Source organism: Pyrenophora tritici-repentis, chromosome 1, assembly GCF_003171515.1.
Source record: "Pyrenophora tritici-repentis strain M4 chromosome 1, whole genome shotgun sequence".
In the NCBI taxonomy this organism is placed as follows: Eukaryota; Fungi; Ascomycota; class Dothideomycetes; order Pleosporales; family Pleosporaceae; genus Pyrenophora; species Pyrenophora tritici-repentis.
The window spans coordinates 3,521,242-3,547,385 of record NC_089390.1 but is presented as its reverse complement, the minus strand read 5'-3'; the positions used below and the strand labels follow the sequence as shown (position 1 = coordinate 3,547,385).

Below are 26,144 nucleotides of genomic sequence, written 5' to 3'. Positions count from 1 at the left end.
TACAGCCGCCTAGGTATATCTACCATTATCTGCGACGCCATTATTTCGGGCGGACTGCCTACTGGTGACTACAATAATACACAGAATGCCTCAACCCAGTGGGGCCACCTCGATAGCGTTGTTACTCCTCAACAAACCCAGTCCTCATCATGTCTTCATTGCGACTCGCGACAGCTATCAACGTACGTGCGTTCCAGAATCTGACCAACGCCCTGAGCATGAGCCAGGGTCAATGGACGGGCTCAATAGAGGGCGAAGCGCTTGCAGATGAGATCGGAAGATTTAGGGTGTGGGCTGGCAATTTGGGAGCTTTGCAAAAAGGTCATAGCTCGCTGGACTATAGGCTGCGCGACTCACCAGTGTTATCCAACAACGCACTCAAGCTTTTGCACGAGCTCGAGCACAACCTCAACGAATCCCATGCTGTCGTCTCCGGAGTTCGGTTACCTTACGAGGCCCAAGGCGGAACAGCAGAGCCTAAACAAGATGATGATGACGATGGATTCTATAGTGAGGATGAGGAGGATGAGGGCGAGGGCGAACCCAACAGTGAGTTGAAGGTGCGCTTCGAAGATATGATTGACATCATCGACAACCTCTATAAGCTCAGTGTCCGGATTAGGACACCATCCATACGCTCAAGGTCACTCAAGGCATCTTCCTACATGCAAAAAGATCCGGAAACGGGCGTTGATGTTCTTAGTATGTATGCTGAGCTGGATTTGAAGCACGTTCAAGAGCTGCTTTCCGATTTACGCCGGTCATTCCCTAACAATGAGGAAATGGACAAAGATTTCCTAATTGTACGGTTGAGTAAATCCATCACTTTGCGCAGACGGAACTTCAAATATTGGAAGCGACGTAAGTTTGATTTGCCGTGTTGGTCCAGACTACCCAACCTAACTGTCTAGATCGTGACAAGCTAGGCGCCGCGACTGGCGACGAATTATTCCAAGCTGGCGTAATTGTCACTGCAGAAGAGCCTGGTACGGCGCGAAATGATACTTTAGAAGCTCAGCCAGTATGCGTTTCTCACTTCCGTACTGTCATAACACGAGATGTTTGTTCACCAGGCTGTAGCTTTGCTAATCTTTTCTCTAGGCAATACCCCTTATCACTACAAGACAAGAGGCACCAAGTCAAAAGACTGGCAGGACTTTTCTATCAGGGACAGAGGCGACACAGCACCATCAATCTCTGGATGATATAGTGGACACCAAATCAGTCACAAGCTACGCCGTGACCGTGAAAGACCTTCATGGAAAGGCAGTCAGTTTGCCGCCGCCCCCTCAAACTGCAAATGGCGAAAAGGATTTTGAATGCCCATATTGTTGGATTGTTTGCCCGGCTAGGTACGGTAACAGCCGAGCTTGGAAAACACATTTGTTGCAGGACCTTCAACCATACTGCTGTACTTACCCAGACTGTGAGAGCTCGGAACAACTTTTCCGCAGTCGCCGAGAATGGGCTGAACACGAAGCGAGCCATCGAAAAGTATGGAGATGCCCGGAACATTCAGCAGCAATGTACAACTCCCAAACAGGACTAGAGAACCATTTTCGACACCAGCATCCCGATAGCTTCTCAGAGATCCAACTATTGACCGCCGTCAAGGTTGGAGAAACTACTACAATAGACATGAGAGAACAGTGCCCGATTTGCTATGCACCAGCAGATATGGAAGGCCTTGGTGACTTCCATAGCCATATCGCAAATCATTTGGAGCGCATCGCAACCTTCGCCTTACCTCACAGTAGAGATGACGATGAAGATGGCACCAGCGGTGTTGCAAGCCGTGGGAGCTCCAATTCACAATACTTACCTAGTTCTTTACCCACTCGAACGACCGATAAACACGACGACCGTGAGGAAACTGAACATGGTACGTCTACGGTCTCTTAACCAGCATGAGAGAATCATTTTATATAGAGAAGTTACTAACTGACGCATCTCAACAGGTATTTTACAGCTGGATGAGCCATCCGATTCTCTCCGTATGGTCAATCCCAGTCATGCTTTGCTGTCTACAGAGAGCCTGCAGCAACTTCCCGATGAGAGCCAAAATCGACTACAAATGATTCCAAAACTGCTAAATACATCTCACGAAGAAGAAGGCGATCCTAGTGATACATGGTCCGATGACGAGCCATCCGTTGATATCCAGAATCATTCATCGCGGAGAGAAGCGTCCACGCCAGAAATCAAGCGCTCAAGGAAAGATCAGATAATATCGGTAGCTAACATTCCTTCGCTGCGCTCCCTGTACATAACTGGACAGATTATACAGCGCGACCAGAGCTATGCGCCAAATGTCTTCTACAATCAACTAATCTCGTTCATACATCACGACCTAACGAGACTAAAGGTTGATGCCATTGTTAACAACGCCCCTACCGATCTGAGCCTGTCGCCAGCTAATAACACGCTACATAGCGCGATTTTCAAAGCTGCCGGGCCAGGTCTTACAGAAGAGGCAAAATTGAAAGCAGATATCAAGGTTGGACAAGTGGGGCTTACTCAAGGACACGATCTTCCAAGTTCCTGGATTATACACGCCGCAGGTCTGAAATACAATTGGTCAAAGGGTTACGATCAGTTCAAAGTCCTCAGCAGCTGCTATCAGAGTGCTTTGGAAATGGCTACTTACCATGGGATAAAGACAATCGCCTTTCCCTGCTTGGGTACTGGAGGATGTGGCTTCCCTGCACGCGTCGCTGCACGTATAGCACTACAAGAAATTCGAGACTACCTCGATTCGCATCCCAAGCACGGCCTGGAACGCATTGTTATTTGCGTGAAAACAGATTTCGATAAGAAGGCTTACATGAGCTTCTTTCCAGTCTTCTTTCCACCAACGCATGGTGATTTAGACAGAGCAAGGACTGCCGAATTGTCCGTGGATGGAGCACGGCCAGCAGCTCAGGTACTGGATTCACGTGCACAAGTACAAAAGGCAGTGACAGGCCTCCAAGAAGTATTTGGGTCTGAATTTCCCAATATGAAGACAGATTACTTTGAACCGCTCCGCTCGACCGAGTTCTCACTCACATCGATTTATGATTATATATCAAGGCCACAGGAGAGAGCGCGAAACTTCGATGATGTCATGTTGCTTTGTTCGGTTACAACATCCGTCTGTGGTACAATCGCAGAAATGACTGAGACAGCAAAGAACACAGAAAATACCGAACGTGTATACCAACGAATACTGGGTGAAACCAACAATCAAATGCGAGTAGCACATGGGCATGACCTCGATCGGTTCCTAAACTATGTCCATGTTTTCGCAGAGTGCTTGACTACAACCCCGAACAAGAAGACGTTCAAGGACTTCAAATTGCGTCAAGTACGGAAGATTCTGAAGGAATATGGGGCCAAGGGGCAGACTCAAGATACTAAAGACGGGCGTGATTATTCAGACGATATATTGTTTTCTCAACAATACCAACAGGAGAATGCTTCCTCTCGTCATCGGAACGTTATCGGATTACAGCAAATACCTTCAGTGGCCAGACTATTCCGGATTGGAGACCTCGAAGCTAAGCCTACGCTGGCGCACCCATCCGAAACCTTCAACCACATGGTTTGTTTGGTCAGGGAAGATATTATGAAGCTCGAGGTTGACATCATGGTTAATTCAACTGACAGCTCCTTTCTCGGCATGGGTGTTTTGGATCGCAGCGTCTTCAAAAAGGGTGGTCCCGAACTGATGGAGCAAATCAAGAAGTTCGGCACATGCAACGAAGGCGATGTCAAAGTAACCCCTGGATACCTTCTTCCAGCGAAACACATCCTACATGCCATACCTCCCGAACAATTCAGTAAAAGCAACAAGGGCATCTTACGAAACATATACCGAGAGATTTTGCACACAGCCGTGCTATTGAAAGCAACCTCGATCGCAATACCTAGCATCGGAACTGGCAGGCTAAATTACCCACGGCGCGACTGCGCATCTTTGGCCATGGAAGAAGTCAAGCGATTCTTGGAATCAGCGGATCCGAATAATACACTGGAAAAGATCATATTTGTGGTCTATTCTTCGAACGACGAGTTTGTCTACAAGAGCCTTTTGCCGGTTTATTTTCCACTACCACAACATAATGCCTATACTCCAGTACAGTTTACTATGCAGCCTCCGGATATTCAGGGAGATCCATCGTCTCCCAAACGAACATCTACAGACCCTGTATCTCTATTAGCCTCTCTAAGCGGAGAGCATCACGTAGTCCGACTTGGCAATCAATCAGAAACTTGGCGATCGATTAACAGCGATGAGGAAGAGGCACTGATACGATTTGAGTCACACGCTCGAAGCTGCATTGACTGCAAAGACATATCGGGATTGTACGAGATAGAGCAAGGACTATGCAAGAAAGGCTACCGTCTGGCCCAAGCCGTTGTCCATTACCTGCAAATGTCACCAGACGAAGACGTCTACAGCAGTGGAGCTAGAAACGGCAAGCGCGATAAACTAAACATACCGGCTGATATGTTTCCAATTTCACTGATCTTACTTCAGACGGTCGAGAAGAGCACTCGGGACGGAGAGCAAGGCAAGCCATTTGTCGAATCGCTGTCACTACCTACACGGATTCTGGCATACCTCACCGATGATCTGAAAGTGCGACCTGGGTCGTACATAGGCCAACACATCAAAGAGATTGCTGCTGCACTGGGAGCTGACCAAGAAGACGTCACTCCTGCTCTCATTCGACTAGCCAAATACGGGGCTGTCCACAATACTCTCGACAAAGATACGTGGGTAATCTCACAACAGGTCACTGATCATCCTATATTACAGGAGAATCGATCAGTCGAATCCAGGGAGTCTAAACTTGATCCTGCTCTAGCTGAAAAGCTTATGAAATGGACAGAATCATCTCACACACCTCAGACCATGCATCAGCTCGATTCCGATCCCCAGGTACCCAGTGTAAGTGTGTCAGTCACCCCAAAAGATGCCAAGGATTCAGCAGAAAACGAAGATGATCGCCCCCATTCGACTCCAACATACGCAAATGCAGAAGAAGTTGTAAACATTGGGGCGAATACCCAGACACAAGACAAACCCGTAGAAAAAGAACCCACGGTAACCAATTCTTATCTCTGCCCAGACTTCCAGTGCGACAAAGTATTCCAAAGCAGTGCCGCTAGGCTCCATCACTTCATGGAATGTCACAGCCTCTCAGAAACTGAGCACGAAGACGCACTCGCACCAGAATCAGAAACGAAACCCGAGCTTGATCCTGCTCTAGCTGAATCCATCATGTCATACATGGTGCACATGTCCCGCACGCCGCTAGAACGACAGGGCCAAACCGTGCGTCAACTCGCTGCCGCTCTCCAAGTACCGACTCGACGAATATGGCCTGCAATCAGATACCTCTCAGCAATGGGCCTGATTTATCGTCCATCCGACTCCGAATACCGCCCTTCCGACGCGGAAACGTGGGCGGTCTCTCTCACAGCCAGTGACGCCGTACACGATGTAGACAAGATCATCCACGCTGTCATCGAGAACAACAAGGAAAGTGAGGGAGGAAACGGGAATTCAAACACCAATCCGGCGATATCGCCCTATGTGCGCATACGGACGTATCTAAAGGAGATGAAGGGAGGAAGAATGCCAATGTCCAATCTGGCGGCGAGGCTGGCAATTCCGATTACGGTGGTTATGCTAGCGCTGCAGCGGTTGAGAGATGAGGGGTTGGTGGAAAATGAGGGGGATCCTTTTTGGTGGGCTGCTACGACGAAGCTTGTTGGTTTGCGCGATGGGGAGTAGATTGGGCTGGAAGTGGAGGTTTCGGTGGCTCTCCATAGTGTCTTGTTGAGGAAGAGGGAGCGACGGAAGCGAATGAGAGTGCTGAAGTTGTGCTGAGAGATGAGTAATCGTTTTTTTTTCAAATCCCTTTGGGGGCTGTTAGCTTCGCATTGTAATTTGGGATATACGCATGAGATGAGGTTTGTCATATAACATAGAGTCGGAGGTGTATAGTAGTAGAAGAGACGGAAACATAGTGTTTCAACGTGCAAGTAACATGAAGGCCTTCTGAAAATTTGTAGTTGTTGGATGATCATGTGGAAGCACACGGATAAAGTTTCCCTCAACCTTCGAGATACGTATATATGCCGTGCGAAGTGAAGTAGTTAGAACAACAGAGACACAGATATGGAAACTCCAATCTACCCCGCCACCTGCATCTCACACACAGCAACACCCAACTCCCCATCCGCAATAGCCCCCATAAAGTCTCCTACATCCTCTCCACGCTCCTCGAGCACAAACTCCAGCGTCTGAACCCACGTCTCCCCATTATTAGTGAACCAATCATATTCCGGGCATAGACTCCTGACATAGCTCTCCACCATACTTTTCAGCGGCGCGTGTTCTTTAAGATACAATATCTGAGCCGGGTCGAGCTTCATGTAGTCCTCTATGACGTAATAGTGGGGTATATCGTCGCCCCAGCCCTCAGCGCCGACTTCGTGGTGCAGCGAGTATTTGGACGAGGCGTAGCGTGAAGTGTAAGTTGGTGTGTTGTGGAAGTCAGTGGTAAGCGGGTTCGGGGTGAACGGGTTGAAGGCTTGTGGGGCTGTTGGCGGGTAATTGAGATGAATATTGAAGAGGAGGGAGTGCTCGTTACCCGGATGTCGTTTCTTGAACTTTCGTGTAATGGTGTTGTTGGAGGGGCAGACGTTGGTTTGTACGACCTCCCGGATGACGGAGTGCACATCGGCAATTTCGGCAAGTTCCCAGGTACTCCAGTTGTGCAGGAGCGCCGCACGTTTGAGTAGGACGAGACGTGCTGCGCGGAATTCGCGTGGATGATCGCGGTTGTGGAAGGCGCGGGAGTAGAGCCAAGAGCGATAGATGGCGCGTCGCACACGGTATCGCTCCTCGGCCGTCAGTAGACGGCGGCTTTCAAAGTTGTGCTTCCACTTCTTGAATGGGTATATATCGCACCACTTCTCGGCGACGCGCCCGTGCTGGACAATTTGCTTGAGAAGGGCGAGGGAGAATGGGACGGAGCGAACGATATGTGCCGGTTGACTGGCATTGTGAGTGAGGAGTTGGTTTAGGTCTTCCAGAGGCCCGAGCTGCGTTTCTGCTGCGATCTCGAGTATGGGGAGTTTCTGGGATGAGGAGTAGATGTTGCGGAAGCGGCGGCAGGTCGATGATAGCGCCGTGACATCGGTGACTGAATTGCAGGATAGAAACACATGTACAACGAGCTCTGTTGCGAGGTCTTCGAACAACATCTTGAGTTCGATTGTAGGATTTGGATGAGTGTTTCTTTTTGGCTAATGGATGCATAGTCAGCATTGCGTAGTGTACAGACACACGAGACGTTGTCGTTGACATGGACAGTACTCACTTATGAGTTTACAAGTTTGTGTATGTGTCCGCTCGTTCCGTCAATACTGGGCTGGAAACACTTCAATGGCAAAGGTCGTATGTCGCTTCTGCCCTCTTCACTAATGTTCAGTGTGATCAAAAGATCACTCGGCGTGTAGCTATTTCGCTTCGACACCGACACGTATCTCGTGGTTTAGATAGATCGGACCCCTCCGTTGGGGCTATACGTAGAAAATGCGACAACATTCTGTGAAGACATCGCGCAGCTAACTGCAAGCTCCGACGAGCTGTCTTTCGTGATAGATGTCATTGTTGGTGGTTCAGGACGGAAAGGAGGCATCTGTCGTCACGACTATGGAGTTGATAGCGCCAAGGGGCTACTGCGTCCCGTATTGCGGGATAGCCAATCGGCGTGGAGGCGGGACCACCGAGGGGCTTCAATGCCGGCGACGCATGCCGCAACAAGTCGTGAATAGCCTCATCGTCCATTGTCGCTGGTTGGCTAGTAGTCTTTGTTGTCGTGATGCAGCATTCCAACTCGGCACCAGAGCAGCAATCGGCGCTCCTCCGCCTCCCTATCGAGCTCCGTCAGCTTATCTACGGCCTTGTCCTCCCCCACACGACTACCATCGATGTGCGTTTGCAGCGCTCCGTAGACCCACCCCCAAAGTCCGAGTATAATCTGACTTGCGTCCGGCAGAAGAACGGCGATGGGGTCTGGTGCATGCAACGAACGTTACCGAGGACGGATCGCGAAACAGGCAACGACATTGTCTGGCGTCGAGGAAGCACAAACCTGCTAGCTGTGTCGCGGCAAGTGCACGAAGAGGCAGTGGACATGCTGTATGGAGACAACACCTTTGTGGTTGATGTCAAGTTCGACGCCATCAACTTTCGGTACCGGTGGCGAACGGCTAATAACCTGACGCCAAATCGGACGTATCAGTTCTTGAATCACTTCTCGCAGAGGAATCTTCTGCGGATCAGGAACTACATCATAAACGTGGAGTCGGTGGATGATTATACGGGTATGATCAAGTACAATTGCGGTGGGCGAGGCTTACCGGCCGGTATACGGGGCAAGGTCCGGGAGCTGGTAGACTTGATGGTCGTCGCGCCGGAATTGCATCGTTTACACATACATCTGATAGACGGTGCGATTAGTCGAGTGAGATTTCCCAGTGGCAGAATACATCGGGTACAGGATAGTAATAATTTTGCACAAACACAGCTGGTGCTGGATCCTTTTAGGGCGCTGTATGGGGTCCGAAATACGGTTGTTAGTGGTGTTAGTAGTGAGTACAAAGAGGATCTGGAGAAGAGTTTGGGTGCACAGAGAGAATGGTAAAGGATACTGGGGGTCCAAGGGCGTACATGGGGCTAGATCAAGAGAAGACATGCTTTGAGGATGCTCAAACTCAAGATAAGAGTTACGCTCAGAGCAGCTACCCATTAGTCAATAGCTTTTGGGTATATCGCTATATGCAGGCATGTGCCTGGCTTAACAAGTTGACGCCGGTCCCCTGTCAATGCAGCCCAAAACGCCGTACTTTTTCCCTCGCAGAGTATAGAACAACATGAAATCTATGCAAACAAGACCTGGTCGCTCAGCGGGTCCTTTTCTTTCTTGCGACCGCCTTGCGACGTAAGACCCAAATCCTGGTGCTTGAGCAAAGTATCTCTCTGCGCATCAGTGCGCCTGTTGAATCTGCTTGCCTTTGACTTTCTCAAGTCGGATCGGATCTGGTTAGGCGAGACGAACTCCTTGTTCTCGTAGATGATGGGGCCTCCAAAACTGGACTCTTGGATAACGATGGGCGTGAGCACAAAGCGCGGCCCGATTTCGACAAGGCTGACATCGAACTCGGTCTTTCCCTTCTTCTTCGGCGCGGGCTCATCGACGTCCATCTCTTCACCATCCACAGGCTTCTTCTTGCCAGGCTCGCTCTCGTTGATTTGGTACACGCGGATCCAGATCTTGCCGTCGGCAACGGTGAAACCCATGACGTGGTCCACAAATGGCTTTACTTTTCTGCTGGTCTTTGGGACGCCGAAGATCTGAGTGAAAAGTTCCTTGATGACGCGCAAATGAGCCTGCTTGTCGAATGCTGCGTCAAAAGAAAGCACTGGCCGCGATCCCTTGAGGCAGTTGCCGATGAAGTTGAGCTCTTCCATGGTGTGCAGGTTTTGCAGGTGCATTTTCACGGTGGGGCCATTAGGAGGTTTGGACATCCAGCAGTAGAGATCCTTGCCTTTGCGAGCCTCGAAGAAGAGGACATTGTTGCAGTTGTAGAGTTCTGGCATTGTTAGCACTAGAAGTTGGGAGTGGATGGAAAGTGAAGACAGCGATTTTGGTCGAAAAAGACAGAATAAATAGAAATCAGAGGTAATCGTACCTGCTAGTTCGTTGAGCTGGTAGAGCTTGGTCTTGGTATCGAGTTTGGCTTCTTTCCGACTATGGGGCCTTTTGTAGGGTCAGCGGGTGACTTTACGCAGCAAAGTAGAAGCGCTCACATCAAAGAGTACAGATCTTGTAGCAGATGTCGGTGTCGGAATGTGACACCTCTTGAACTCTGCGATTTGTTAGCATGAGGCCAGTGTCCGCGCAAGACTAAAAAAAAAAAGTACCAGAATCAGGACACGCTGCTTGTTCCTCTTCTCGCCCGTCTCCCTCTCGTCCTTTTCGGCGCCAGATAGTGTCTTGTATACGGAAGCCATGGCGATGATGGAGAGTTGTTGCTGCAGCTCACGGGGTGGATGCGCCTCTGCAAAAAAGTTCGAGAATTGAAGCCGCCCAGAGTTTTAGCGTGATCTGCGCTTGGACCGCGCTACGACCCACCGACATGGGTTGTTCCTTCCTTCCGTCACCGTGTCGGTGGCAGGCGTCACCCAATTGGGGCTTTGCAGGCCCCAACAGGTGCTGGCCGGTTGGTTTCGTGTTGGATTGGGGATGACGAGACAATGATAAAGCAGACATGATGTTAGATGGAGACAAGAGTGTACCCAGGTACATGTAGGGTGTACTGAGAGTAGGGTGCATGTGGTCCATAGACTCGTGGTAGATTAGCCGAAGCTGCCAACGCCTCAACCCGGGCGGAGCAGCGAAGAAGACTGGAACGTGGGTTGGAAAAGGGAAATAAAACAGGCGCCACGCGGGTTCACAGTCAGCAAGCAGCAAGCAGCAGTGCAGGTGGGCATATCAAGTCAAGTCGACGTCGATGCAAAGACGCTGCACTGTTGCAGGCTGCATGGGGCCGCTCGTGTGCAGGCAAATTATTGGCTGATGCACCATCTGGGCGTGTGTATGCTGCTTCTACGAGAGATGGGGTTCAGGTGCTTTGTTAAGAGAAGCGCCCAGTAGCGGAGCAGGTCGCAATGGATGGCGCCCGAGTAATGCCACCATCATCATCTACCTCGCTCCCGCGCTCCGCAGCCCCCCGTGCCTTGATACGAATGTCGCATAGCTGATCGCAGCCTCGACATCCAACCTCATCGCGCCTCGTCCATCACGTCCGGACCTGTTCGTCGAGCAAAGTTGGCGCTGCCGCACTAAGCAGCGAGCTGACCTTGAGCTGCCAGCCCTTGTTGCCTGTGTGATCCAAACAGCGCCGCTCCATCTCCCCCAAAACATAACCCATTCCATCTCGGCCGACTCATCCGTCGCCGCTGCTCGCTGTTCGCATCCCGAGTCGCCAGTCGCAGGACGACCGCTGCCGACGGCACACGCGCCCAAGGCGCACCCGTTCGTGTCGCCGCAAAGCCCAGAAGCCGCTACCGGCGCGCCCTCCAGCCAGAGCCCGCTGCGAGTTGCCCATGGAGTAAGGCAGAGCGCCAGTGCAGTCACCCGTACGCGCCGTTCTGATGTATCGCGATCCGGTCGATGATGGGGAGCATTCGCGAGGAGGAAGAAATCCGCCAGGGCACCAAGGGGAACCTACTCCAGCTTACCATAGATCAGCAAGCCAACCATACCAACATCATTCGCCAAATACACCGGCGCCCTTGCCTCTCCACCACGCCAACTTGCACCCCCATCAACCTCCCCAATCCCCAAACAACACCGAGCTGCCGCCCATCAGCACGGCCCTCTATTCCCGCGACACGTCTAGGTATTACGACCCGACTTCAGACAATGGCGACCGTGGCCTAGCTCGGGACCCGGCGCGTTACGACCCCCAATATCCTGCACAGGTGCGTCCACATGCTCCAAGCCCATCACGCATGCCGCCATCGCCCATGGCCATCGCAGCCGTGTGCTCTGCAAACCCTCCTTATTCAGGGATACGCCGCTAACTTCTTACCCTAGCAGGCTCGGGATCCTCACGCGTATCCAGACTCTCGCCCTGCACACAGCCCCTACGACAAAGTCTATCAATCGCCCGTCACCACCTCGTACGCGCACCACTCGCCGTTGCAGCGCCCCATCTCGCAGCACCAACACACTGGCGGAATGGAGGCAATGTCGCACTCGCCCGTCTCGCCATCGGTATATCAGTCAATGAACCGCGGCGCTGTCCAGCCACCGCCGCCGAGTTACTCCAGGAGAACATCCATCAAGGATGAGGTAAGTGAAGCCGCTTTTGCAAACTCCTTCACCACCACGCTTGCTCACCACCACCACAATAGGCACCGCCGCCAACACGCGCGGACCCCATGTCGCTCTCGAGCATAATGTCCTCTGGTGCAGACAACGAGCCTTCCCAAAAGCCTCAGCCTCCCCCGACGACCGTCATCGTCGACCCATTCCGATCAACCAAGCCTTTGCCCAATCAACACTTCGTCAAGCAAGAGGCCATGGCATCTCCAGCGCCCACTGACCTGCCTCCGCACGAGAATGGCTACCTGCCGCGAGTATACGACGTCGTACCAGTTGCCAGCACCGTGCAATCCGCACAGCTGTCTGCGACCCGTTCGTTGCCTGCGCCCGACGAAGCCGAGGTCGAGGCTGAACTCGCAAACATCGAGACCAGGAAAATGACCGATCTGGACGACTCAGGTACCCCGCACGAGTTCGACGACTACAAGAAGCGGAGCCAAAAGCGCGTTCTCGAAGTTGCTGCTGCCGAAGCAAGCAAGCGCAAGCGACGGCGGACTGCAACTCTGATCCGCTTCCAGGATGTCTCTGCTGCCCATCGTGACTATGCTAAGCACTCGTACAATGTGGAGCACGAGGGCGATGCCTGGCAGCAGGTTCAGAGCCAGGAGATTGCTGAAGAGAAGGAGCGCAAGAAGGACATGCAGCGGAAGCGGAGACGAGAGAAGACGATCCAGAACGAGGAAGCCAAGCGGGCCGAAGCTCTGGCAAAGGCTGGCCAAGCTGAAAACGAGGAGGAGAAAGAGCGTCACTTGTTGGCTGCACAGAAAGCGGAGCGAAAGGCGAAGACTACCAGTCAACTCCTGCAGGGCAACGCCCCCAGCAAGGACATCCGCGAAGTCACTCCCCACGGACCAAACATGGAGGGCGGCACCATGAGCTCATTCCAGGCCTCCGACGACGTTGTAGGTGGAAAGCGCAAGGGCAATCGTGGTACCGGCCGTCTTAAGAAGAGCAAGGAACAAAAGCAAGCAGAGAAGGACGCCGCGGCTGCAGGTCAGGCTGCTATTGACCGTGGCGATGATCTACCCATGATTGCGCCGCGCGAGGAAGCACGCCTCGACTCCCTACGAGGCCGCAGCTTTACGGAAGACCTAGGTCCCGTTGTCCTCACCTCCTACGACTCGTCTGTGTACCGCAACCTTTACCAGCAGATCGTCAAGGATCTGGCTCGGAAAGATATCCCCAAGGTCGTCCGCATCAAGGAGAACTCGCTGTCTACAAAACAGTCAAACCTCCGCAAGACTGCTCAACTCGCCGCCAAGGAGGCTCGCAGGTGGCAAATGCGTACCAACAAGAACCAAAAGGACACACAGGCTAGGGCCAAGCGAGGCATGCGCGAGATGCTTGCATTCTGGAAGAGGAACGAGCGTGACGAACGCGAGTCACGGAAGAATGCAGAGCGTCAGGAGCTGGAGAATGCGAAGAAGGCCGAGGCCGATCGGGAAGCAAATCGACAGAAGCGCAAGTTGAACTTTCTCATCTCGCAGACGGAACTCTACTCGCATTTCATCGGCAAGAAGGCCAGGACAGACGAGATCGAAAGATCCACCGACGACACTGATGCCGCCGCTGCCGCTCCGCAAGAATCCCACAAGTCTGGTCTTGATGTTGGTGATATGCCAACAGACGGAACTGCCAAGGTCACAAATTTTGAGGACCTCGACTTTGACAACGAAGACGAGAGCGCTCTCAACGCCGCTGCCATGGCGAACGCCCAACACGCTATTCAGCAGGCACAAGATCGGGCTCGTGCCTTCAACAAATCTGGCGATGACGAGGATGATGGAGAAATGAACTTCCAAAACCCGTCTGGACTTCAGAACAAGGAAGACTGGATCCCTCAACCCGGCCTGCTCAACTGTACTCTCAAGGAATATCAACTCAAAGGTCTCAACTGGCTGGTCAACCTGTATGAGCAAGGTATCAACGGTATCCTAGCCGACGAGATGGGTCTTGGAAAGACTGTCCAGTCTATATCCGTCATGGCCTATCTCGCCGAGAGGTACAATATCTGGGGACCTTTCCTTGTGATTGCTCCAGCATCAACACTGCACAACTGGCAACAAGAAATCACCAGATTCGTTCCAGACCTCAACGTCATCCCATACTGGGGTACTGCCAAGGATCGTAAGATCTTGCGTAAGCTCTGGGATCGAAAACACGTCACATACACTCGCGATTCGCCCTTTCACGTCGTGGTCTCTTCGTACCAACTGGTTGTTCAAGATGCTCAGTACTTCCAGAAGATGCGCTGGCAGTACATGATTCTCGATGAGGCACAGGCTATCAAATCCTCCCAGAGTTCTCGTTGGAAGAGTTTGCTTGGGTTCCATTCGCGTAACCGACTGCTCCTGACAGGTACACCGATTCAGAACAACATGCAAGAACTTTGGGCCCTTCTTCATTTCATTATGCCTAGCTTATTCGATTCTCACGACGAGTTTAGCGAATGGTTCTCCAAGGATATTGAGAGCCACGCGCAGAGTAACACGAAGCTCAATGAGGACCAGCTGAGGCGACTTCACATGATTCTGAAGCCATTCATGTTACGACGTGTCAAGAAGCATGTACAGAAGGAACTTGGAGACAAGATCGAGTTGGACGTCTACTGCGATCTGACCTACCGACAGCGCGCATACTACGCCAATCTCCGTGCGAAGATCAACATTATGGATTTGGTCGAGAAGGCAGTCGGAGACGAGCAAGACAGTGCAACTCTGATGAACTTGGTCATGCAGTTCAGGAAGGTTTGCAACCATCCTGACTTGTTTGAGCGCGCCGACACATGGTCTCCTTTCTCGTTCGCTTCGTTTGCCGAGACTGCATCGTTCCTCCGCGAAGGCCAGAATGTTCGAGTCGGATACTCCACGCGAAACTTGATTGAATACCCCTTACCGCGACTTATTGGTCGTGAGGGTGGCCGGCTAGAGCTTGCGGGTCCCGACAATCAGAAGGCTGGCTTCAAAGGACACTACCTTGACAACTTGATGAACGTATGGAGCCCAGACAACATTGAACTATCCGCTCGAGAAGCTGGAGCATTCTCTTGGCTCCGTTTCTCCGACCTGTCAGCTAGCGAGGCCTCCAAGGTTGCCAGGAGCGGTCTTTTCCAGCGAGCTCTTGCTGCTGGGCAGAAGCCAAACCGGGTTGGACGCTTCAACGTACTGTACAGTGATGACAACGGCAAGTGGGAGCCGAAGCATTCGATGCTCAACATTGTCGATCGCCAGGATCGTCTGCCTTTGGTCGAAGTCGCAACAGAAGGACACATGCATAACCTTTTCAATGTTGCCCGGTCTGCGTTTGAAAAGACGGGCCTGAACGTCATTGAGCCTTGTGCCAAGCCAAAGGCATCAGCACCTCCAGTCGAACTGTACTGTGCCAGCCAGGGTGTCATCACCGAAAAGCAGAGCATCTACTTCAACGGCCCCATCAGGAATGCGCTATACGGTGTTTCTGAAGCATCTGAGCACACCATGTTGGAAGCCAAGACGGAAAGCGCTGCGCTGACTGTTTGCAACAAGCTTCCTCAACCCACCAACGAGCGAACACGCTTCACGCACATCGAGGCTCCATCAATGTCACGCTTCGTCACCGACTCTGGCAAGCTAGCTCAACTAGACGCACTGCTGAAGGAGCTCAAGGCCAACGATCATCGTGTCCTGCTGTACTTCCAGATGACTAGGATGATGGACCTGATGGAGGAGTATCTGACGTACAGGAACTACAAGTACTGCCGTCTGGATGGATCCACCAAGCTCGAGGATCGTCGCGATACTGTGGCGGACTTCCAGAGCGACCGCTCTATCTTTGTCTTCCTCTTGTCTACTCGCGCTGGTGGTCTTGGTATCAACTTGACATCTGCCGATACGGTCATCTTCTACGATTCGGACTGGAACCCTACCATCGATTCACAAGCCATGGACCGTGCTCATCGTCTCGGTCAAACGCGCCAGGTCACTGTCTACCGTCTCATCACTCGTGGCACTATCGAAGAGCGTATCCGCAAACGTGCTCTACAGAAGGAAGAAGTGCAGCGCGTTGTCATTTCTGGAGGCGGAGGAGCCGGAGTCGACTTCAACACTCGATCCAGGGAGAACAGGACCAAAGACATGGCTATGTGGCTCGTCGACGACGATCAGGCAGCAGAGATTGAGAAGAAGGAGGCAGAGCTGGCAGAGCAAGAGAAGAATGCTCCACCAGGCAAGAAGCGCAGCAAGAAGAAGCAGCGGGCCGAGGCTAACCTTGATGACATGTACCACGAAGGTAAGCCGGCACTTCCAGTCACTGGGTGATGCACATGCTAACTAGTTCCTAGGCGAAGGACACTTTGACGAGAGCGCCAAGGCGAGTGGTGCAGCTACACCCATTGCTCCCACGGAAACTCCCGCAGGAGGCAAACGCAAGAAAGGCGGGCTTAGCAAGAAAGCCAAGACAGCCAAACAGCGTCTTGCAGTCGCTGATGGAGAGGTCTAGATTTCTGTAACACGATAACAATATTTCCTTTTATCTCTATAATTCGGTCTAGTAGCGGGTTCAATATTTGCGACGGGATCCGTTGACCTGTGGGCATATTCTGTACGGAGTGGGTTCTTGCATGTGTACACTATGGAATTTCTCTCTGCGTTAGGGTTGTCACGGCGAGCTGCTTTGTAGCTCCATTTGCATAGATAGGGGAGTTCAAAAATGTAGGGAAGACGTTACTTGCACGTGCACGGTACCTGGTTTCATCCTTGTGTTGGTCCGCAACCCCAGCGACGATCGCGCCTGCTGCTCGCACTCGCGGGTGGCTTGGGCTGATGACATGAATTTGACGCGCAAAAGACGGCGGTTTGGAGACGGTGACTTGTTCGGTCGCATGCGTGAACAGGACACATGTCCTCGAGCAAGGTAATGCGCCCAGATATGATGATCGGCTGGGTTGTACACGATACGGTGGTACTTTCTCTCACCGTAATAGGGATCCCATGGTTCGGACGACTAGGCGTTGGGATGAGCAAGGTGGGATGGGCAAGGCCGAGGCGGAGCCCAGCGGATCTGACGGCACCTCGAGGCAACATCCCAAACGACGACGGGCTCACAGCATGTCAAGGAGGGTCTACCTAGGCAATCTGTGACAGTACCAAGAAGTCGATGCACGGCGCAGAAGCAAAAAAGTGTTTGGAATATGCTGTCACTGTCAGCGGGCAACGACGTCGACGATGCCAAACAGAAAGAGTAGCGCAACCGCATAGACGGCTAGAGGCCTAAAATTAAAATGTAAGATTGCCCACCGGTGCGGTGGCACTAAGGCATAGTTGATTGGGGGGATCGGCCTGGCTGGCTGACAGTTCCGCCAAACCCTGCTTTCGTCTTCGCCCCCTTCAACGAGCTGGCTTGGCGTAAGAAGATCCCTTTCGGACACCAGGTCGGTCTTGGGTATATACCCCCTGGGGCCTCGCTGTTGTGTCGCGCCACTCGCATTTCTTGGTTACGCTTCTGAGTCGCTGCTTCACTTTGGCCTTTTCTTTGCTGTCCTTGTTCGCCGTTGCCGCATTGCTCGCTGTTGGACCTGCACCTGCACCTGCACCGGACGACCAAGCGCTTACACCGCCGCACATTGCCCGGCCCTCCCGCTACAGTGCAACAGCATCATCGCTAGACTGCCAGCCGTCTGACGTTTTGGCTCACATTACCTACACTATCCGCTCGCACCTTCCTTCTGGCATGCGCGCGTGCATCTGACGACATCGCCCACATCGCTCGCTACGTTGCAACCACACTCCGCTTATCATGGGTACGTCCAGCTCCAACACCGTCCAGATTGTGGGCACTCGAGTACATCAGAAGCGGAATGGGGACACGGGCTGACAGTCACGCAGTAGAGAAGCGCCCCTCGATTGAGGGCCTCGTCGACAATATCGACCCCCGCGAATCCCACGAGCTGGAAGAGCTGCCGACGTTCGAGAAGCCGGCGACGGAGCCTGCAGGTTTACCGCTCAAGGAGAAGCTGATAACATGTTTCTGGATTGCGCTGAACACGCTCTCAACACTGGGATTGATCTTCCTTAGTAAACGGTACAGAGCCACACAGGCAGCCCTAGTAGGGGGGACCATGTACTGACACTCTCAATAGCGTCTTCAGTGACAAGCAACTGAAAGCATGCCAGCTCATGGTCGTCATGTGGCATTTCACAGCTACCACGCTCGTCCTCTTCATCTCGACCCTGCGGCCATTCCACGCCTTCAAGGCTGTGCGACTAAACATCTGGAACATGTTGCCCGTATGCGGCTTCTTCGCCGGTTACGTCGTACTAGGCAACCTCAGCTTGACCTTCAACTCGATCGGTTTCTATCAGCTATCCAAGGTCATGACTACGCCGACCGTCGTCTTCATCAACTTCGTCCTGTTCCGAAAGTACGTTACCAAGTACATGCTGGCTGCCATCCTTGCGACATGCATTGGGGTCTCGTTCACCATCAACGAGGCGGCAAAGACCCAGCTTTTTGGTGTTATCATTGCGACCCTGGCTTTCTGCAGTACTGCTTTATACCAGATCTGGATCGGCAAGAAGATTGAGGACTTTGGCGTCTCGCCGCCTCAGCTCCTGCTTAACCAGGCCCCCATCTCTGTCTGCCTCCTCATCCCATTTGTTCCTTTCTTCGACACTATCCCAGATCTCTCCCAGGTACCCACCAACATCCTATGGAGCGTTCTAGCATCCGGCATCATGGCCTCAATGTACAACTTGAGCCAGTTCTTGATTATTGGACGAACGAGCGCCCTGACCTTCAACATTGTCAGCCATCTCAAGACCATCATGATTTTGAGCATAGGTTGGTACAGCGAAGGCAAGATCCTGAGCGGACGGGAGTGGTTTGGTGTTTTGCTTGCGCTAAGTGGTGGCTGGGTATACTCCCATCTTGCGCTCAAGGCGAAGAAGCAGGGTGGAAAGTAAGAGACGCAGTGCGACACCCCAGGAACCACACCAACGTAGACGAGACGAAACGAAACTGTTGTATAATGAGCATTCGGCGGGTACAGGGCTTCTTCTTCTTCTTTTGGATACGGCATCCCCGGGGTGTTTTTACTTTACTTTGATTCATGCGATGCGCAGGACCGAGCGAGTGAGAGTAGCATCAGCAGTTGGCATCCACGACTTGCTTTTCTACACATCTACACACCCATGCGCCCCTGAAAGACAGACAGACAGAGAGCGAGCGAGCCAGAGCGAAGACAGATCTATGATAGAAATGAGTCGGGGCTGGAGACACGGTGGTTCCATTCCCAACCTCTAGGAGTTTTCCCTGAGAGAACGGGCTGCGTATTTCTTCTCTTATCTTTTTTTTGTGCAGCCCCCATATATATATTTCCTTTGGGGTTGGGTTTTTCATCTTCATCTATCTCTTCCCCGAATGGCGCTATATACTCCCAATGACATAACTTTCTTCATGCATAGATGGGTGGTTTGGGTGATGATGACGGGCTGGAGAGGTGGTTGCATGGCTGACAAGGCACATTCTTCAAGTTTGCCTCGTTAATCTGCAAGTCATTGTTGCACCTGACAACTACGACTAGAAAAGCTGCATTAGGTCTTATTTTCCCCTCGGCTTTCTTCCCTTCGGCCTAACAATAAACAAACTAGCATCTCGCCAAGCTTTGTTTTTTCTCCTTGGACGCCGTAAGCTTCTTTGTTTCACTTGTCCCCTACTCTGTTTGCCCTCTGGTCGCCTTGTCTTCGCCCGCGTACCCTTCCCTTTTACGTCACTCGATGTATTTTCCTGATGGGGGTTAGCGCAATAGTGGGTAATCACGGGTCCCGCTTTTGTCACGTGACCATGGTCAAGTTCGGTTCAGGGTTTAGTGTTTGCACAGCCTCATGTATGGATCTTGTTCCAGCGCCAACACTAACGTAACTAAGCCTCGGTATCGGCACAGCACGACACAGCGTAGCACAGCACGGCTTGTCTCAGCCCTGCGTCCGTCAATCAGGCCTCCAGGTCGCTGTGTGGCTTTGGAATGGGCGGAGTCCACTGCACACCTAAAAAAGGGTGTATGCGGGGAGGCAGAATGCGTTGTATGATTTCCTAATCCGGTTCAGAGACGTTTGTGGTGGCGTATGTGGGTTTGGGCGGTTGGCCGGTTGGCCGTAATGAGGACCCCGGTGTAAGAAAGCGGTTTGGTGGGTTCGTATGAAGAGTGTGGTTCGTGGGTGGGTAGATGCTTCGCTTGCGCTTAAGGGTGCTGGAAGAGGGATTGGTGGCGCGCCTGATGATGGTGGCTGATGGCGAAGCGGCGTGTAAGGCAGATTTTCGAGGGTCGGTGATGTGATGCGGGTTTTGGTCAGCTGGTTTGGTAGTTGTTGGAGTGGTAAGAGGTAGATATATAAGGGTTGAGATGTTCCGTGGTTGATGGAAGGGGGTCATTACAAGTATATTTCATCAGTATCTCGCACACGTCTTATTTCTTCCTTGGGGTATATACGTCTACGCTACAGTACAGTACAATATATCTCTCGACATCGACGATATCATCGCACAATCCGACCCGACTCAGACATCTTGCGACGACAACAACTCTTCCATCGCACAAACGTACATACGACACAACTCAACTCAACGCCCGCCCGCCCGGTTTAGACGGCACAACCCCCACGCAAAACCGCCAAAATGGGCTGCGGCATGTCCAAACCCCCTTCCAACACCTATCCTCCTCCCATGCGCCAGTCGAGGCGTAACAGAAGACATCACGGCGGGGGTTATACGGGTGGAGGCGCGGCGTATACGGGAGGAATTTATGGAGGAGGGGGCGGAGGTGGTGACGGAGGAGGTGGCGGCGGCGGTGGTGGAGGCGATGGAGGCGGTGGTGGTGGATGTTAGATGGGGAGGAGGGGTAGAGAGATGGGGTAAGAGGAGGTGTTTGGGAATATTCTGTTATTGGGGTATGGTTTCAATGGCTGCTTGGAGTTGCTGGATTCGTTAAGATGGCGGGCTTTCTTGCTGTATAGGTTGTGATACCTAGGCTTTATGGAGTTATTTTATGAGATGCGCGTTTGGAAGCCAAGAGCGATATTGACCTTATTCTTTCTCTTTTTTCTTGATATGCATACTGAGTCTTGTCACTTGTTTATGCTTATCGCTAGGCAGCAGGTTTTGCTCACGCAAGGCTGACTGGCGTATTGCAATTAATGGCAAGGCTGAGAAGTTTGTAAAGTCGAATGTCATTTGTGGGAGAAGACTGCAGGATTCTGAAGAGCCAATCATCGACATTGAACGCTGCATGCCAAGGCGCATGAAGCGTGTCTGGTTAAACTGGTTAAACCTGAGTCCCGCCTTCCCACTTCCTGTCCTCGGCTTCCAGACAACTACCATCACTTCTTCTGATCTACTCGTCGGATAATGACATTGGTTCTCCGAAGCTGATCCACCATCCACCCACTGCCCTTTACGGAAGCCACCTATCGGATTCTTGCAATCACTCTCAGTCTCAATGAAAGCGATAGCTCCAGATTTCCAGGCATCAGGCAGTTCAGAGACCATGAAGCCAGTACCACAAAAAGAGCCTTCTCTCCCGTATCCCGCCAATGCGGCGTCTGTCGTAACTTTCCACTCGGCTACTACGAAAGCACCAATGAGGCCATTGTTGCTTCTGCTAGCTCCTGTTCAGGTTGCTCTCTCATCCTACAGGTCTTGAGCGCTGTTTACGATTGTCAAAAGTAGGGTTTCCGTGTTCGTATCAGACGCACAACCTATAACACTGTTGAAATATGGCCCATGTCACATCTCTATGAGTTCTACACACCAATTGGTAAGTCGATCAAGTCAATTGTGGAATAAGGGGTTTCAAGTAAGAAGAGACTGTAACATATACTCACATGAATTGTGTCAACCGCAGCGTTGCGTGCTGTTTGCTATATCACTGAGATCCAATAAAGTATAATGGGTTGGTTGAAGTGTGGGGACCCATTGCAGGCTAATGCTGAGAGACAAGCAGATGTGGGGGAATGATACGCTGTCCCCTGGTTGGATCTTCGAGACTGCGAGCGTGATGACTACCGCGAACTAAAAGATGACCTTCAAAGTCGCCTAAAAGAGACAGACATGGTATCAGGACTGCAAGACACATCATCCACTCTGCGTCTCCCCTAGAGTAGAATGGCCACGTCGTGTCCTAGACATCACTGCTGAGTATTCTTCTTGTTGACAGTACATCTATACTGTCTTCGCCGGATCGCCAACGGGGAGACTACGCATGTCTCAGTTACGCATGGGGCATGGAAGGGAATTTGACAACGATGAAAGACAACTTGAGATCGCACATGGATGGTATTGATATGGTTACCTTCCCATGCACGCTCGCAGACGCCATTCACGTTACGCGCTCCTTTGGCCTGTGTTACTTGTGGATTGACGCGATTCGCATCATTCAAGAGATTGGGAGGACCAAATGTACGAGATGCCACATATGTCCTCCATCTACCACACTGCTGAATTCGTCATCTCAGCCCAAAGCGCAGCAAACGTGCATGAGGGCTTTCTCGACTTAGGATGCGGAGTCAACGCACCTTCCAAACGCGTCGAAGTGCCTTTCTGTATGCCAGATGGTACTTCCCGAACGATCAAACTCTCAATCCGAAGACAACAGGAGCAGTATTTCGAGGTACCTGCACATCACTCCGGGCTCGCCATGGATGCGGAGCTTGTCCCACTAAAAACCGCGCCTGGGTTCAACAGGAATCGTTTTTGGCACGTAAGATTCTAACGTCCCTCACCGTAGGTAGAAAAACACTCTGTCGAAAAATAAGCGAGGTACCCATCTTCAATGGAATAGATACCTGCCTACACGTCTTAATAATGTTTGAGCGCTTATAGATCACGTTCTCAAGCTGTCTCTCTATACTATGCACTATTTTGATCAGAAAATTACCACTACCTTACAGCTGTCTTGTCAATCTCGCGCAAAGCATCATTTCATGCTAGAATCGCGAATGCTTGCTATAGGATCAGCTGTAGGATCTATACTACATAAAAGACATAAGAAAAGCGCCTAAGCGCTGGAAGTCTATCTACCACAACAGTAAGTTATTAGGAATCCTGTGGTTACTACTGCGCGTAGATTTATGGAAAATCGCCACCCTAGTCAAAGATATCGGAGTAAGCGAGTTCTAACACAGGCTAGTTAAGATCTCTGCATAAGCTGTATGTAATTAAGCCTAAGTAATTTATATATATCAGCAGGTATGCTAAGCTTGTCCGGACAAGTCTGTAGATCAGCGACTTAGAGACCTCTAACCAAGTGAACATACGATAGACTTAGTTCTTAACTTATTTTTATCTTATTTAATATTGGTCTCCAGCAATGCTGCACAAGATACTTCCTGACCCTAATACATCTTCGCCACTGGAGCCACCCAAGACACCTCCGTAGCGTCTGCTAGCTGAGTCGCACTTGGTAGCACCGCTTTGCGCTTAGAGACCGATGGACCTGCCTCTTCTGCTGTAGAAGCCTTGCGCTTCTGATCTCGTTTTCCCTTCATCGCAGCAGCCTGATCCTTCACCTCACGCTTTGCTCGTGCCTCCTCTAGATCCTTATAGCTCATTACCTTCGCCTTCCCTAAGACCACTGATCTCGTCGATCGACGAGCTTTGGCGTTATTTACCTGGAACAGGAAGCGGTTCTGATCCTGTAGTAGGCCGCACTTGGCAAAAGACATCTTATCTGCGGTCGCAATCTTCCGTACGTGTTTCTGCAGGCGCTGCTTGCTCTTCTCGTCAAGCGTGTGGGCATCCTTCTCTATCATGCTCTGTAATGATGCAAGAGCGTCTGTTGTCTTGGGCGTTACTAGAGTTAGCGGGGTCTGCAGTACTTCGTCTCCCGAAGCAGATACCAGCTGCCCTTGAGAGACGTCTGGGATGGTGAGCTTAGGTGTGGGCTTTTGAATTCCTCGGAGCACTCTTTCTGGATTTAAGGGGAATAAACCAGTCGCGGCCCACCCGGCTAGGATGTTCCTCTTCGTGAACGCCTTGTCTCGTGCGGGTTTGTATAGAGAAGTGAAATGCTCCTTGCCAATTCGATCTATACCGCCTCTATTGAGTCGTTCAACCTCGTCGCGGTAGGCTGTCTTTAAGGGTGCGAAGATCCCAACGTTACAGGGCTGCAGTTTGTGGGAGGTGTGAGAGGGGAGGCGACAAAGGATGATGTTGTTCTCGAGGCAAAATTCCAGAATTTCGACGGTTTTATGCGTTCCAAAACCATCGTTCATAAGGACACGTGGCTTGCCGTTAGCTATGTCCTTAGTTTGGGGATCGAAAACTCGTGTAAGCCACTCTAAGTTAATCTTTGAGTCGTTGTACCTATTTTTAGAGTGCCCGTAATGCCATCTAGGGGTCGGGTACGTGGTCTAGTTGCTTCGATGTGTCGAAGCTGGCTAGATAACGAGCGGTAGCAGCGGCCTACCGTCGGCACTGACACATTCGATAGAAGACACCATTTGGCGCTTGGCACTAGCGCCCCTATAGTCTCGAATATCGTCCTTACCTACAAGAACTTTGACGGATCCAAGCATACTAAGCATGACTCCAGTCTCATCCATGTTATAGACATTGGTAGGCAAGATGTTTGGGTCTTCAAGTACTTTGCTAATCACTTTAAACCACTCCGTGACCTTATCGTATATGTGACTATTACGTCGCTTCCAATCCATAGCCTTCACTCGTCTCGCTCTTAATTCTGCATGGCGTTTTTCGAACGCGCGGGGCCAATTAGGGCCCGGGGGCTTGAGGGGCCTGTTCGTGGATCGACGGAGAGCGATTCGGAACGCTAGCGAGCGCATGAATTTGATTCGCACAGGGTGCCTAAGACTAGACACCAGTAATATAAACTTTACGAGGGCTTTTTCTTCTTTAGGGGTGAGGTATTGCCGGCTCTCTGCCAGTTTCTCTTTCGAGCGTCGTCAGTGCTTGCGATGGCAGAGTGTTGAGATAGGCACATTGCCCCGTTCTGATAGGACAGCATATGTTCTGGGCACATTTGGAGGGATGGGTTGCGCCAGCACCTGGCTGGCTCGATCCATGTCTACTGTGTGGGTGTGGTTGTGTGACGGGTATGTGGTAGGAGTGGCAGCTGGTACGACACCTGGCACGACTCTTGGCAACAAAGTCGCTAAAAATAGCCATTATGTAACCTTTCATAGACGACTCTAAAAAAGCTTAGGTGTATCTTCTTGATCAAAGCACGCACAAGTCAGTAAAGTCAGCAAGCGATTAATTGGAACATAAGTTATTAACTGAACTCATGCAACGCTGCAGGATCTGTAGTTTGCCTCGAACACACGTGACGAGAGCAACCCAAGAAACACTTGCCACAAGGGATCGCCGGTCGAGGCCTGCCGCGCTCATGCGACGCAATATAACACTCGCTTCATAGGAATGCATCATTTTGCGCCCTTCAACACGAAACGAAAGAGCCCTCTGGTTGATGGTCAACCTGCTGCACGGCTGCACCTGATGCGGCGCAGCACAACGCACATCGTATGCAGCTGTTCAGCCTTGCTACGGCATCCCTCAGCCTAGGCGCTTGCAACTTGGCTGCCTACACGATGCCGCTCTCTTCTCCAGTAGCTCTTCCATCCGTACTTGCTTCGTCCGCCGATTTTGTCTGGGTATGGATCCCCTCAGCGTCACAGCTAGCATCATTGCAGTTCTCCAGCTCTCGGGTAAGGTCCTTGGGTACCTAAACGACGTCAACGATGCTTCCAAAGATCGTGCAAGGTGCGCCGTTGAGGCCTCAAACGCACACAGCCTCCTTACCAACTTAAGGTTCCGTCTCGAGGAGGGAAGCGTGGACGCACCGTGGCACACCGCCATCCGAGCCCTTGGAGTCGAGAATGGACCGCTCGACCAGTATAAGCAGGCGCTGGAGGTACTACAGACTAAGATGACCGATGGAGGTAGATTACAGCAGGCAGGCAAAGCGCTGATGTGGAAGTTCAAGAAGGAAGAAATCGCTAGCATATTGGCCGGAATCGAGCGTTTAAAGACGCTCGTGGGGATCGCGTTGCAGATAGACAATTTGTAAGCCTCAATAGTAACTAAGACCGCAGAGCAAGGCCGCTCACATAAAGAAGCAAACTCTCTCAGGCTATTAAGGACGATACCGGCTTCGTTCGAACACACGTGCCCGCAATACAGTCTCGAGTAGACGAGATC

At 51.6% G+C, this 26,144-nt stretch overlaps 10 protein-coding genes across 10 annotated transcripts; 7 read left to right on the top strand and 3 right to left on the bottom strand.

Annotated features, from left to right (window-relative positions):
* Positions 1-149: 149 nt before the first annotated feature.
* On the top strand, positions 150-481 carry PtrM4_014080 (uncharacterized protein; the record flags this gene model as incomplete). Its single annotated transcript, XM_066103126.1, has 2 exons — positions 150-442; positions 475-481. 2 exons carry the CDS (start codon positions 150-152, stop codon positions 479-481), a joined length of 300 nt encoding a protein of 99 aa, XP_065965328.1.
* A 94-nt stretch (positions 482-575) lies between these two features.
* On the top strand, positions 576-5,785 carry PtrM4_014070 (MACRO domain containing protein 1; the record flags this gene model as incomplete). Its single annotated transcript, XM_066103125.1, has 4 exons — positions 576-861; positions 912-1,021; positions 1,102-1,882; positions 1,959-5,785. The coding sequence occupies 4 exons, from the start codon at positions 576-578 to the stop codon at positions 5,783-5,785; spliced, it is 5,004 nt and encodes a 1,667-aa protein (XP_065965327.1).
* Positions 5,786-6,186: 401 nt separating this feature from the next.
* PtrM4_014060 (Herpes-BLLF1 multi-domain protein) lies at positions 6,187-7,263 on the bottom strand (the record flags this gene model as incomplete). The annotated part of the gene is made up of 1 exon (XM_001931325.2): positions 6,187-7,263. One exon carries the CDS (start codon positions 7,261-7,263, stop codon positions 6,187-6,189), a length of 1,077 nt encoding a protein of 358 aa, XP_001931360.1.
* A 620-nt stretch (positions 7,264-7,883) lies between these two features.
* On the top strand, positions 7,884-8,708 carry PtrM4_014050 (uncharacterized protein; the record flags this gene model as incomplete). Its single annotated transcript, XM_001931324.1, has 1 exon — positions 7,884-8,708. One exon carries the CDS (start codon positions 7,884-7,886, stop codon positions 8,706-8,708), a length of 825 nt encoding a protein of 274 aa, XP_001931359.1.
* Positions 8,709-8,944: 236 nt separating this feature from the next.
* Positions 8,945-10,078, bottom strand: PtrM4_014040 (ribosome biogenesis protein BRX1; the record flags this gene model as incomplete). Its single annotated transcript, XM_001931323.2, has 4 exons — positions 8,945-9,657; positions 9,757-9,824; positions 9,875-9,933; positions 9,989-10,078. The coding sequence occupies 4 exons, from the start codon at positions 10,076-10,078 to the stop codon at positions 8,945-8,947; spliced, it is 930 nt and encodes a 309-aa protein (XP_001931358.1).
* A 1,143-nt stretch (positions 10,079-11,221) lies between these two features.
* PtrM4_014030 (HepA, Superfamily II DNA-RNA helicase, SNF2 family) lies at positions 11,222-16,433 on the top strand (the record flags this gene model as incomplete). Its single annotated transcript, XM_001931322.2, has 4 exons — positions 11,222-11,551; positions 11,667-11,924; positions 11,987-16,223; positions 16,276-16,433. The coding sequence occupies 4 exons, from the start codon at positions 11,222-11,224 to the stop codon at positions 16,431-16,433; spliced, it is 4,983 nt and encodes a 1,660-aa protein (XP_001931357.2).
* Positions 16,434-17,729: 1,296 nt separating this feature from the next.
* Positions 17,730-18,895, top strand: PtrM4_014020 (RhaT, Permease drug-metabolite transporter (DMT) superfamily; the record flags this gene model as incomplete). The annotated part of the gene is made up of 3 exons (XM_001931321.2): positions 17,730-17,733; positions 17,819-18,014; positions 18,073-18,895. 3 exons carry the CDS (start codon positions 17,730-17,732, stop codon positions 18,893-18,895), a joined length of 1,023 nt encoding a protein of 340 aa, XP_001931356.1.
* Positions 18,896-22,401: 3,506 nt separating this feature from the next.
* Positions 22,402-22,717, top strand: PtrM4_014010 (uncharacterized protein; the record flags this gene model as incomplete). Its single annotated transcript, XM_066103124.1, has 2 exons — positions 22,402-22,661; positions 22,714-22,717. The coding sequence occupies 2 exons, from the start codon at positions 22,402-22,404 to the stop codon at positions 22,715-22,717; spliced, it is 264 nt and encodes an 87-aa protein (XP_065965326.1).
* A 603-nt stretch (positions 22,718-23,320) lies between these two features.
* Positions 23,321-24,199, bottom strand: PtrM4_014000 (uncharacterized protein; the record flags this gene model as incomplete). The annotated part of the gene is made up of 1 exon (XM_066103123.1): positions 23,321-24,199. The coding sequence occupies one exon, from the start codon at positions 24,197-24,199 to the stop codon at positions 23,321-23,323; it is 879 nt and encodes a 292-aa protein (XP_065965325.1).
* A 1,400-nt stretch (positions 24,200-25,599) lies between these two features.
* On the top strand, positions 25,600-26,013 carry PtrM4_013990 (uncharacterized protein; the record flags this gene model as incomplete). The annotated part of the gene is made up of 1 exon (XM_066103122.1): positions 25,600-26,013. One exon carries the CDS (start codon positions 25,600-25,602, stop codon positions 26,011-26,013), a length of 414 nt encoding a protein of 137 aa, XP_065965324.1.
* Positions 26,014-26,144: the final 131 nt, after the last annotated feature.